Source organism: Melampsora larici-populina (assembly GCF_000204055.1).
Source record: "Melampsora larici-populina 98AG31 unplaced genomic scaffold MELLAscaffold_74, whole genome shotgun sequence".
NCBI lineage: Eukaryota > Fungi > Basidiomycota > Pucciniomycetes > Pucciniales > Melampsoraceae > Melampsora > Melampsora laricis-populina.
This window is the reverse complement of record NW_006768838.1, coordinates 267,978-280,712: the sequence shown is the minus strand read 5'-3', so window position 1 is coordinate 280,712 and position 12,735 is coordinate 267,978. Positions and strand designations below refer to the sequence as shown.

General features: G+C 40.5%; 2 protein-coding genes across 2 annotated transcripts; both read left to right on the top strand.

The window, feature by feature from the left end:
• Positions 1-324: 324 nt before the first annotated feature.
• MELLADRAFT_73443 (uncharacterized protein) lies at positions 325-2,866 on the top strand (the record flags this gene model as incomplete). Its single annotated transcript, XM_007417502.1, has 11 exons — positions 325-445; positions 544-605; positions 704-780; positions 983-1,094; positions 1,259-1,371; positions 1,436-1,611; positions 1,673-1,741; positions 1,805-1,957; positions 2,053-2,115; positions 2,182-2,216; positions 2,278-2,866. 11 exons carry the CDS (start codon positions 341-343, stop codon positions 2,405-2,407), a joined length of 1,095 nt encoding a protein of 364 aa, XP_007417564.1.
• A 2,349-nt stretch (positions 2,867-5,215) lies between these two features.
• On the top strand, positions 5,216-5,977 carry MELLADRAFT_94872 (uncharacterized protein; the record flags this gene model as incomplete). The annotated part of the gene is made up of 3 exons (XM_007417519.1): positions 5,216-5,276; positions 5,338-5,889; positions 5,964-5,977. The coding sequence occupies 3 exons, from the start codon at positions 5,216-5,218 to the stop codon at positions 5,975-5,977; spliced, it is 627 nt and encodes a 208-aa protein (XP_007417581.1).
• Positions 5,978-12,735: the final 6,758 nt, after the last annotated feature.

The window sequence follows — 12,735 nt, the reverse complement described above, 5'->3', positions numbered from 1 at the left end:
AGTGAAACTGAAAACCTCGGCGGAAAGCTCTTGCACCATGATCGCCGGAAAATCAAGTCACGTATTTCCACGACTTCATTTGGCAGATCTTTCAGCCTCAGGGATTGATGAAGAAGTCCAAACGTGGTGCCATTATTTGCAGTCTCATATTGTCTTTCACATCTGATAAAAATCTCGGTTTTCCCGTGCATGTCATGGAGCCAATTGGTCGACTCAAGTTATCTATTCTGTGTGTATTGAACACAAAAGGCCTGGAAGACCTGCTATAAAACTCAATTGACTTGATCCTCCAATTGTATCTTCCCTCATCGTATCTTCCCTCATCATATCTTCCCTTATCATGTCTCAATTCATCGAAAGTCTGATCATCAACTTTGTTACCCACTTAAATCCAGCCACCAACCCATATCTGACAACAGCTGATTATCTTGAAACACTCATTCTGGTACGTCTTGATACCGTGAACCTATTTTCCTTGTTGAACGTCTGAAATTTGACACAACAGATCTTCTTTGATATGAATATTCCTTACTGCATGTATAGCCATGTCCTCTGCCCTCTTGGTCGCGTTACATTCAACCTGTTATTGTGGTACAGCTTATAATGTGAGGATTTCATCTTTTTGTTAAAACCGACTAATCCGAGATGACTCTCGATACCATCGTTGACAATACTTACACCATTCAATCAACATGGCATCAAGAATGTTTATGCAATCATCTTACATTCTCTATATTCGCTCGAAGACCAAGAAACCGTATCACATTGGCTTGAATGGAAGTAAGTGGCTTCCAACTTGATATTTTTTCTATTTCGATTTCTTGGGAATAATAACACATCATCTCCTGGAGTGGGTTTGATATCACTTGATCGCGCAAACCATTGCGGGTTGTGTTACCTGCTTTATAGTATACGTAAGACTACTACTGCGTTCTCGACCTTGAGAGGATGATCTAACATATCCACCATACCAAATATATAGTCGCAATGACCGAAATCATCTTTGAGCAGCTTGCACAATCTGGCCATCTAGACCAGGGATACTCAAATTTTATACTTGGGATCAAATTTACGTTTACAGCTGCATGCAACAGGTGAGCCTTTGCGAGCTACTAAGCCATTTTTCCCAAAGCTGACTTGATCGGTTTTGTAGCGGTGAGTTTATTCAATTTCGTCCAAGTCTTTGAAGAATTATTCATGAGTTTTCAACCGGACGTCACTCAGTGATACTCTGGCTCTGTATTTGCCATTGTGCATTAGTCAAACAGAAAGCTGCTACGTCACACATGACTCCAGTGGGAAAATTGCTTCCAACCGCTGTTGTATGGGCGCTGAATATATTCTTGGTGGCGATAGTTGTTGCACCCTTTGGTCAGCTTTTGCCTTCAATCAAAAGTTCAAAGATATACACTCTAAAATTTTTGTCACATCTTAGTCGCACTTTCATTCACGTTCATTAAACTCACTATTGAATATAACCAAATCAGACAATTCGGGATGTCCTTAATCCAAGGTCTTCGGAATTCGGCCTCTGAATGCTCGGTAGGTAAATGTGGTGTAGCCCAGGTAGTCACGCAGGTGATTCCACTCATACGGGAAAGGTCTCATATTGTCAGTTTTTTCTGAAAATAGTCAGAAAAGTCAGAAAATGAAACTTTACTACCTTGATTAGGATCTCTTGGTATATTACACTGGAATGGGTGTGGATTGCTATATATTCATTGATGGATTCCTTTTTTTGGTATGTTCCTCAATTGTACATGAAAATTCTCAATCTGAAATTATGTGTTTCAATTTATTACAGATTTACATTCCATTCCTCTTCGTACTGCTCCAAAGCTTTACTGATAAAAGAGGACTGGAGTCTTCAACAATAAAGACGCAAAAAGCAGTGACTGTGAACACCTTTTTAGAACTTGCAATTACATTCCTAAGTATACTTGTAGCCGTATATGCAGTAAGCAATAACCTTGAATTTATATGTGTTTGATGAAAGTTGATGATATGGAATTCTGTGTTTGATCTTACGTTTCTTTACATTTTTTTCACAAGAAAACTTTGCTACAAAATGGTCGCTTTATCCTAGATCCGTACTTTTGGCTTCTCGTTCGTGTCGTAAGTTTTTTTTTCGCCAAGGTCTGCCTTTGTTTCATTCTCTAATGCCTCGTTGCAATTCATTAGGGTAAAAATGCTGTCATCTCAAGTTTTGGAAACATGTTAGTAAATCAACATTTTTGATTCCAAAAGACAAACAATTGAAGTGATCAGCTTCGGAAGTGCTCTGTTCTTGATTTTATACAGTCTCCGGAGGGCGGATGTATCTCCTATATCACACATGCAAGTACTGAGTCTGATAAAAACACCACAGGATAACACACACGTTCATAAACCCCACCAACAAGCGTGAATCGGTCCTATTGCACTTATCTGGATTTGCCCTTTCTCAGCTGTGAAATTGTTGTATTGCTTTGGCTTCTCAGCTCTTCTGACACTTGAATTGACATTATCTCTTCCATGCAATATATATTTAAGCTAGCTTGATTCTACTTTGTCTGTCTCTTTTTCTCCTGCATGCCAATGTTGAAGTAAAGCGTGTTTTTCGTTCATTTTATTTACGCAGATTACATTTCAAAACCACGACACTTCGCTAATATTTTAATTCAACTTACATTTCAATTATTATGTTATCGCTATGTGTATGATTTTAGTAAAACTGTTTGAAACCATTCCAAACCTAGGTATTTTTACAATGTATCAGTTATATACCTGGAAGAGCAGCAAATTTGATAATCTTCTTTCTTCATCCAAGTCATTCACTTCTCTCCTTGGATGAATGTAATTGGCTATCATGGAATTGTGCATTTGTAGATTTTAGGTTCACGTTCGGAATTTAATCCATCCCTACTCTGACAGACAGGTGTAGAACTTTGTTTGCAAGTCCTAGCAAAGGTATAACCTGAGGCATAGTTCTATGAACTGATTTTGACATTTACGGACCGGCATGAATCCATAACTCAAGAGTCTGGGTTGTTCACCATGATAGTTTGAGATTCAAGTATTGGAAGAATTCCTAAACCTCTCCACCGACAACCAAAACAAAAAATATCCAACTAACCAATTTTCAAAGTTTTAGGGAAGGTTCAAAGTTAGAAAGAATTTTTCCAAAGACAATGACTTCTTTCAACAATGACAGGAAGACTGTACAAGACAAAGTAAAAGTGGCCGCAGTAAAAATCAACATGAAGGTACAAGAGACAGGTACTAGTAATGTGAATACAAGAAGTCATTCAACGACTAGGGCACCAAAGGCTCCTACACTGTGCCTATTGAGAGAGCCCCCAAAACCAGGGGCCCAATGATTTGCAAGTTTTTTTTTGTTTGAGTTTTTTTCTGGTATGTTTCCAACTGATCAAAAAGGCTTGGATGCCTACCCAACTTAACCACAGCAACTTGACCCTTGCTAGGACTGTGCCAGTGCTTATACAGATCAGTACTCAGAAGTGGTTTGAATACTGTTCCACCTCAGCATCCCTTAGTGTAGTCCCTGAGACAAATAGAGATCTTTATGTCTTTATTGCCGCAACAAAACACAAAAATAGAAATCAACAACTAAAACAAGATCAACACTAATAGATACTTGATGAAAGAATTCAATCAGGAGTAAGGAGATTCCTACTATGCCTTATACAATAGTTAGGTCACCGACTCCTCCTGGAATCAATCACTATCAACAATACTTGTGTCGTGGAGATCTATTTAATTGTTTTAAGTATATAGATTATTAAATTGAGATGTTTTATAACAAAGAAACTGAGACCAATTTGAATTAATCATGTAAAATGATTGTTAGAAAATAAAATTCAGCACCTGAACACTTAAGTCTTTACCCTATACCATAGGGTCATACAGAGTACCCTGTGACCCAATGGGGTTCCTAGGAATACTGTGAGATGAAGTTGAATCTTGAGAAGCATCTTTGAGATCTCAAATTTTCTCTAAGTCCCTTTTTTTATAAGGGAGCTCTTCCAGCCACACTCATCTATCATACACGCACCTCACCACCCTTCCCATATACTTCACCTACATATCACACCTCCACCACCCTGTTGCCACGCTCCACCTACTTCTTGGGAGAGTTGCCGTATCAGTCTTCCTCTGAGACTACCTGAGAGGATCCCTGAGACATACAGGGATAGTATAATTTTTCTCAGGTGGCACTTGCTTTCCAAGAGGGGCGTTTCTTGTTATTCTCTGACCTTCTCGGACCCACACAAGTCTGTACAAACATCTTTTGTGCAATCGATGCATCCAAGAAATCTGCTCTGGATTGCTCCAAATGAGCAATGGATCCATGTCTATCCATGTCTATGTAGGTACATGTATAGATAACCTTGATTGATGAGGGCCACTTGTTAGATCTACTACGGTCCAATGATTGGATGCCTAGTCGGCCGTTCAGAAATCATAACACGATTATCCTGGTTTTCAACAATACTAATACTAGAAGATGAATCAGTTAAATTCATCAGTTTTGATTGGAACAGAATTTGAAGTGAATGTTGCAAAACACCTACAGCCATTGTAAAAACTATCGGCAGATTTTTCAGAAAATGTGTCGTCAGCGGATTTAACTCTGGAAGTCAAAAACTTGATTGTTTTCGACTTTCAGAGTTAACTGTATTGTCCATCTCTTGGATTCAACAAAAAGTTTGGCCCTTCCTCCTCTGATCCTCATACATACCTCTCCCTTCTCTCTCCCTTCTCTCTGTCTTCCGGCTATTTGTCTTCCTCTTCCATTCCAATTTCTAATGGCCGGAAAGAGCCTTCTCCAACGAGTTCTCTCAATGACATCATTCACTGATAATGTGTTGTATTTCCCCTACTTTCAATTGTTATATCCTTCACCTACCTCCTTTATCAACTTGTCCCCTTCTTTTGTACTTATTCCCATCGAATCCTTATTCACCATTCACATCTTATTCAACAAATCAATTTTCACAATCCATACATTATCTACTGTATCAATAATTTCATTTTCTCCTCTGTTTTACCTGTCGCAAATCTATTATACGCCTTCTGTTCCAATCTACTTTTCTCCTCAGTTCTACCCAATACAGATCTGTCGTACGTCTTCTCTTCCATGTTGGTTGAATTCATCGTCTCTCAATGGATTCAGCACTTATCTTATTAATGCTTCTCTTTGACAGTTTCACAAATGTCTAATCCTTCCGCAATCACTCCGGCTGCGACTCCCGTGACTGGCTACATGAACAGTTGTGAGCTACTTTTCATCTGTGCATTTTTTGCATTCTTCAACTAATGCTTGATCACTTTCAGTGTTTGAAGAATCAGAGGACCGGGTCGGAGACAAGCAACGATCAACCTGCCTCAAGCAAGCCCCCTTATTGCGTGTGGGCACTGCGGCTCGTGATGCTTTTGATCAGAATAACCTGATGACATTCAAGGTCCGATTCAAAATTTATACCGATACGGAGGTCAACATCAATGCTCCGAATCAGAGCACCCCCAAAGTTGGGGCTAGTAAGAAGGTACCGGAGTCTTCTAAACTTAATCTGATTGATTCTAAAGCAATCAACGCTGGCTACCTCAAAACAAAAATTTGCGTGTTTGGAAAAAGTTTGAATGAGTTCAAGGAACTTGTGGCTGGAGCTTGTGAAAAGTACGAGGCTGGTATGAAAAATGTAATTCTCAATAGTCATTTCTTGCCTGACCTAAAGTGGAAAGCCACCATTGGGCGGATCAAGTCAGTTCTCACCAATTTTGATCAATGGCAAAATTTGGTCGACGCTCTTGAGAAGTCTACCAAGAAAATGTGTACTATTTTGATTGAAAATGAGAATGTGCAAGTTAAAGCAAAAGATAAGGCAAGTTTGTTCTGTTCAATTTTGTTTTTATATTTTTCATCTTTCTTCAATTCTTTCTAACATGATTGCATTGAACAGGCATCCGCGACTAAGAAGCTGATTGCGACAACTAACGGAGGCGGAACCTAAGTTCAAGAAACCGAGGTGAGCATATCCCCTAACTTCATATATTATTTATCAATTTTTCTATTTTCTATGATCCTACACAGGAATCGAAGAAAGAAAGAGAGTTAGCTACTTTTGCTAACTCAATTTTTAGCAAACACACACTTGAAAAGTCCAACGGTGGACCTGGTAAGATATTGACTACGCCTTGGGATCCGACCTTCCAATATTGATTGACTTACCCGGCGGCCTGGATTTGGGCAAACGGGGTTGTAAGTGAACATTTAACCATCTTCACTATGTAGGTTTTATGGAAACAACTGACCACTTCACCTTCTTATAGGCGGCCAACATTGCAACCACGGAAATCCCTCCGAATACTTTGGAATTCCGGTATGAGATCAATAAGAGCCGGTGGTTCCACCCTGACATGGGTGTGGATCACCGGGTTGAACTTTGTTTGCAAGGGAAGCCTTGAAAATCACATGGATTGTCTCAAAAGACCCACTCAAACCTCAATATTCAGGCTGGTGGGTCTGGATTGAAGAACAATCCTCCGAACCACCAAAACGACCCTTTTTCCCATGCCAGCTCCCAGCCCAATATCAAGCCTGACTTGGTGAAGATAGGTGGCAAACGTGACCTCTCCGGGCCAAGCGAGATGATTGACATCAAGCCGGACTTGAAGAAGTTGAAGGTAGAACAACGTAAGCGAGGTGTCATGGTACGTTTGCTTGGATATAATCAGTTACTGACATGATTTTTTCAATTGCTCCTGCTCCAGAACCCAAAACTTCTATCAATGAACCAATTTATGTTTCAAGCGATCATAAAAGCGACTGGGTAAGCAATAGTGTCAGTAGTAGTATCAAGTTTGAACGCCCGTCCACATCTCATTCGGTCGAATTCAAACTGTTTCTGGCCGACTGCAACATTGCATTTGACAATGAACAAACTCGAACTCTTCTTAGAGAGGCCGGCATCCTTTCCTGGACTGACCTGATTCCCAGTGTTCAACTCACTGAGGCAAGTCTAACCTCCAAAGGGATTGACCGTCAAATTGCCCACCGCATTTTGACCAAAGCGCAAGCTCGTTACAAATGTAAGAAACTTTGACCACTTCCCAAAAACAACGCTTGGAACTGATCACTTATCTCTTTTTGGTTAATTTGTATCTTAGAATTTACTTATTAACCCACCGTGCCCACATCTTTGGCCTCAAGTTCATTATTTGGGCAATATCTTATCATTAATTTAGTATATTAGTTTTATTATCTTCACATATCTCAATATTATTGACGTATGATTAAATATATATGTATTGTTTATCCTATTAGCAAATGATACATCAGCTCATTATTATAATGAACCCTGCTCACAATCTGGTCAGTGGCTATAAATCAAATTAGTTTTCCAGCTTATTACAAACAGAATTGCAAATTATCATCAGATATTTTTTATCTTATTCAGAATTTATTTATCTCAACCTGAATTTATTTGGTGTTGTGTTTGATTATTATTATATCTTGTTGTATAGTTATTTCAAAATGGTCACTTGGTGTGTTTTTCCAACCAATTTGATGGTGTTATTGTCCTGGTTGAATCATTCTATACATTCTTATCAAAGTTAGTTCTTGAACAGAGATATCCTTTCTCAGTCAGTCGCTTGAGTATACTTCCTTGTAGTGTTTGAAAATCTAGTTCCTCTTGTGTGTTTGATAACCCATGAAATATATTATTATCCTTGGTTCAGCGTGTAAAAAATTTGATTGAACTGTAATCCTCAACTGATGTTATGGATTGTGAAAAACAAAAAGAAATTTGAGAGACTGTCTACTTGACCAAATCAAAAGAATACCCAAAGAGTCGTAATACCTAAAGCAGATGTAAAGTCATTCAATGACTTTAAATTTTTTTGAATGACTCTATATAGGTTTGAAGATTGTGCCTTCATTGGTTTTTTGGCCCTTTAGTGCGAAATAACTCATGCCAGTTTTAAGCCGTCATTATTATTCACAGAAGCACGAGAATTTGGAAGTCTAAGCAAAGAGCAAGTCATGACTTGAAAAAATGATTTTGATTTCTAGACTCTCAATAGTTAGCTATAGCAGTCAATATCTGTGTACAAACAGGAATAATATCTGATCATAGAAATATATTTTCAATACTATGAACTAGTGAATACCACTGATAAATTGTGATTGATACCAAGAATAAATGGAGATACCATGAAAAATAACAATTTCAAATATATCGACAACTTTTGAATAGCTTGGTGCAAAGTGATTCAGTGAACAAAGTCAAACACATCAAATAAATTGATACTTCCTCTCCCGCCACATTGACTGCCCGGTGAAGGGCTCAGCTTCTTTTCAAACGTGACTTCAGGGGTGAAAAGCCTAACTCAATAGGGTTGTAATCAGGTGAATATGCTGGAAGATAGAGTACCCGGATTCCACGTGCTTCACAAAGTGCCTCAATATTTCCTCCGTGATGGATAGGCGCATTATCCATCACGAGGACCAAATTCCTAGCTGCCCAAGGATTCATAGCTGGCAACTATGTAATGTATCAATCCATATGTCAGTTGTGAATACCAAACAATAAGAAAGAAGATGACTTACTAATTGGTCTTCTAAGTAAGCCTCAAAGTCGATTCTTGAGTATCCACCAGGCTGGATAGCCAAGGCTACAAGTCCTCCTAAAGAGATGGCTGGTAAAACAGACCATCTCTGGGATCGAGTTGCCCTCTCTAGTCACACAGTTCTTTCGCCACGAGGCGCACGTGCGTAATCATGATAAAGATGACGTTTATTGACAGCAGTTTTGTCTGTATGAATAACAATAAGAACAACAATAAATCAGCTGATTTCGGTCAAAGGAAGAAAAGAATCTTGTATCTCACCGGTGAATACCAGACAAAAAGGATCAATTCCAAATATATTGCCAATATAAGCACCTCGCGCCTCCTCCGATTGATTAGGATGGACAGTGCAAGATTTCTTTCTTGTCCATCCAAGTTTCAAGTGTACTTCATTTGAAAGAGTCTTGAGAGAAACAATAAATCCAAACCGGTTGGAGATCCTCTCCTGAAGCTTGTCTAGAAATAAGGTAGGATCATGTTGAAGCAAGTCAATGATGAAGTTGTGTTGAGCTTGGCCTAAAATGGGGCGAGTGTCTGGAATCATGTGGTCATCGGGATTTGTGATCACCGTGCGGGTAGTTTGGTACAAGTCGAACCATCGGCAAATGGAGGTGAGGGAAACATCCACGCCAAGGGTCAATACAATATCGTGGAACCTCATGCCATGCATGACCATCCAAACCACGACCAACTTGATCTTGGTCGGATAGGTGTTGATGGGCATCTGTAGAAAGAACGATGTCAGTACAGTAGTGAGGAAACAGAAAAAAAAAGAAAAAACGAAAAGGAATCACAATGAAGTGAGCCAGTGAGTGCGAATGATGTGACAGTTTGTTTGATCCGAGTGAAAGGAGTCTTGGATCGATAGACTGCTTGGATGAGGTTGTAGACTCCGGATGAGACGGAAAGAAGTGGACAGAAGGTCAACAAGGAATTGAAGTGGATGGAAACCAAAACCGGTAAAGAAGGAAATCAGTTCACAACCATTAACCGGCTTTCGGTATGGTACAGCGGGGTGTAATGGCATTATAGGGAGAGAGGAAATTAAACTTAGGTGTAAGATGGGTAAAGGGTACTACAGTATAGTTTTACATCTCGAAAGCCAATTTTCAAGTTTTTGCCCTTTTCATTAAATCCGGCGACGACACATTTTCTGAAAAATCTGCCAATCGTTCTTACATTGGCTGTATACGATTTGATTCTGTAAAGCCTTAAGTCAGATCTAACTGGGTGTGCATCATAGAAGGTGATAGCTTTGATTTGGGTTGGTTATCAAACCTGCGTATTTGATAGGATCGATTGTCAGCTAAGAGATCGAAACAATCCAGAGAACGACGTGGCTCACTGGATAGCTATTACAATACCCTCATTGGTGTAGGTACGCTTGAAGCAATCTACAATACTGACATAAGGCTGATCAACACGACAGACTTTTTTAATCATCTTCATATTGAAGTTTGATTTCATTTTTGCAAGTTATTGATATTTGAAATCAAATTGAAATCAAGTTTTGCTTACCAACAGATCCATGTTTCTTTTTACGAGTATAACCTTCTTATAAGATCTCCATCACAGATTGAAATAAAAACCAAGTAGGAATCTCTTTGCCAATTTGCAATAATTTCCTAAGTCCGGAATTCCCTCTGTTCCAGAGCGAGCCATTGGAATGGATTTCTAATCCACTGTACGTATGAACTATACAGTGCTACAAGCCGCCACCAACTTGTGTGGTAAGTATACAACAAGCCACATCACTTTTCCAAATTTTGGATAGTCTCAGAGCAAGATAGTCTCAGAGGAAGACCAATACGGTCACACTCCCTACTTCTCACAGGTCCACCACCCCACATATCTGAACACACCTACTGAGGACAAATCCACACCTCCGCACAAAATTCCACTCTGTCAGTCAAAAATCCACCATGCTTTGCTTTCCTTTCCTCATCCACAACACCCCTTGATCCTATACCCACCAACCTTTACCAATCACCATACATGTGTCACACATGATACATACCTACACCCAACAATCACAACTACACCCCCAAAGCGAAAGTACCAAGTCACACCTTAACCCTATGTAATTAGGTGACTGACCTTTGATTGTGACCTCAACTTGACCACTTTTTGATTTTGACAGACCCTTCTGGCACTGATTCGACTTGGCAGATGGTATGGCACAACCAGGACCTTCAACTTGATCTAGTCACTCTTTATCCTGTTACTGAAAGGATACTGGAGAACCTTGGGATCCAGTTCTCATTGTTATATTAAATTATAAATTGAAACCTCTTCTTTAAGAGTCAACTGACTGTAGTCTGCCAGGATTTGTCCCAGCAGACTCTTAGTTGTTAACCTTCCACCCTATCTTCCCCTTTCTCATTATCCTCTTCTCCCTTGTACCTAGTTTAACAATTGAAATATAATAATCATTATTATACTTCATACTGTCCAGGGTGCATTTGCAGGATTTCACTGCCCTGGGGCTTGAGGTGGATCTGATGGGGAGAAAAAATCGAGATGAGTCATATTTGAGAAGCTTAGTGTAAGTGAGTCAGTGAGAGAGCCCAATAATCTGAGTTTGATGTTGATGATAGTGGTGATTGGGGGTGAGTTTGGTGAAAGTGACCAGACAAAGGCCCTTTATTGGTTTCCTCATGGGTCGGCCCCCTATATTGTGCGCGGGCGAAGGTCGTGTGCGGCCCATGCTGCGTGTGACGTTGCTAGCGACACGCCCTGCGGCTACGCAGGATAATTAAGCTAAGCACTTAAGCATCTGACAAAAGTTTTAATTTTTAGGATTTCAGATTGAGGTTGACCATTTGACCATTTGACCAATTTCAATTTTGCAACTTTGACGAACGATCGATTCATCCAGAACTCAAAATATGTCAAGAGTTGGTAAGTCATCTATCACTCAACTACTTCATCTTCACCCAAATAGCTGAACCAATACCGTCGTTTTAGAGAAAGGTGGTCGTTCCTTTCGACCGGTATTAAAAGGAGTCAGGAAACCTCCCACTCAAGCAAATACAACTCCAAATGTTTCTCAACCCGTCTCTTCACATCCGATTTCAACACCCACAACTCACGTTACATCTACTCTCTCTGCACCAAATAAATCGGCGCCAGATTCATCATGTCCTCCCAGTCAAACCGCTGGCCCTAACTCTACTCCCCTCGGTTCCGCTCCGTCATCCTCCACATCTCGCATTACATCTCAAAACGACCCTCCATCAAACAAGACCCCCTCAAGACCGCCAGAGGTGGCATCTCCCATTCATGCCCCATCAAGCTCCAATACGTCGAGCTCTCGGACGATTCCATCTCAAAATACCCTTCGATCAATTGAAAATATCCCAAACTCACACGGAAGCCCACCTACGAATCGAACGATCAGGGCCAGCTCAGTGATGAGTAACATCAGTACTACTTCTACGCAATCAGGTCTCACTGCCGCCGAAAAAATGAAACTCAAAGCTCAAGCTGCCAAAGCAGCTCGAGCAGAACATAAGCTTCGAAATCCCACTCCACCACCTTCTCGTCGATCTTCTGTTGCCCCACGATCTTCAGTCCCTCCAGAACCGTCCATCCCGGTTCTTACAGCCGCAAATGCTGCATCAGTTTCTGCAACAGCCACACCAAATTCTAGCCTTTCTTCCTCAGCGGGACCGACGATGGCTTCCGGTCCCAGTCTCATGACTGGGACTGATGGATCATCTCGAGTAGTGGAGGCGATTTCCCAGTCTGTTGAGGATGCCTCGCGACTAGATGATATTCCGGTCCCTTCTCAACCACTCACTGGCGCTCTAGACGCATCAACAGCCGAAACAGCGAAGAAAGATTCGAAACGACAAACTTCCACCACCAAATCGACTAAAAAAGTGCCCACTGTTAAAAAACCCAGAAGAAAAGCTGCACCAAATCCTACTCCAATCGAAAATGCCGATGCTGATGAAGAAGAAGACATTTCACCGAGACTCAAACGTAAACGCCATCTATCCGCACTAAGAGCGGCAAAGGGCAAGGGCAGGACGTCGGCTACGCCTGATTTAATGGTGACCCCAGTCAATGATACTAATCATGAGGAAAACGCGCCTG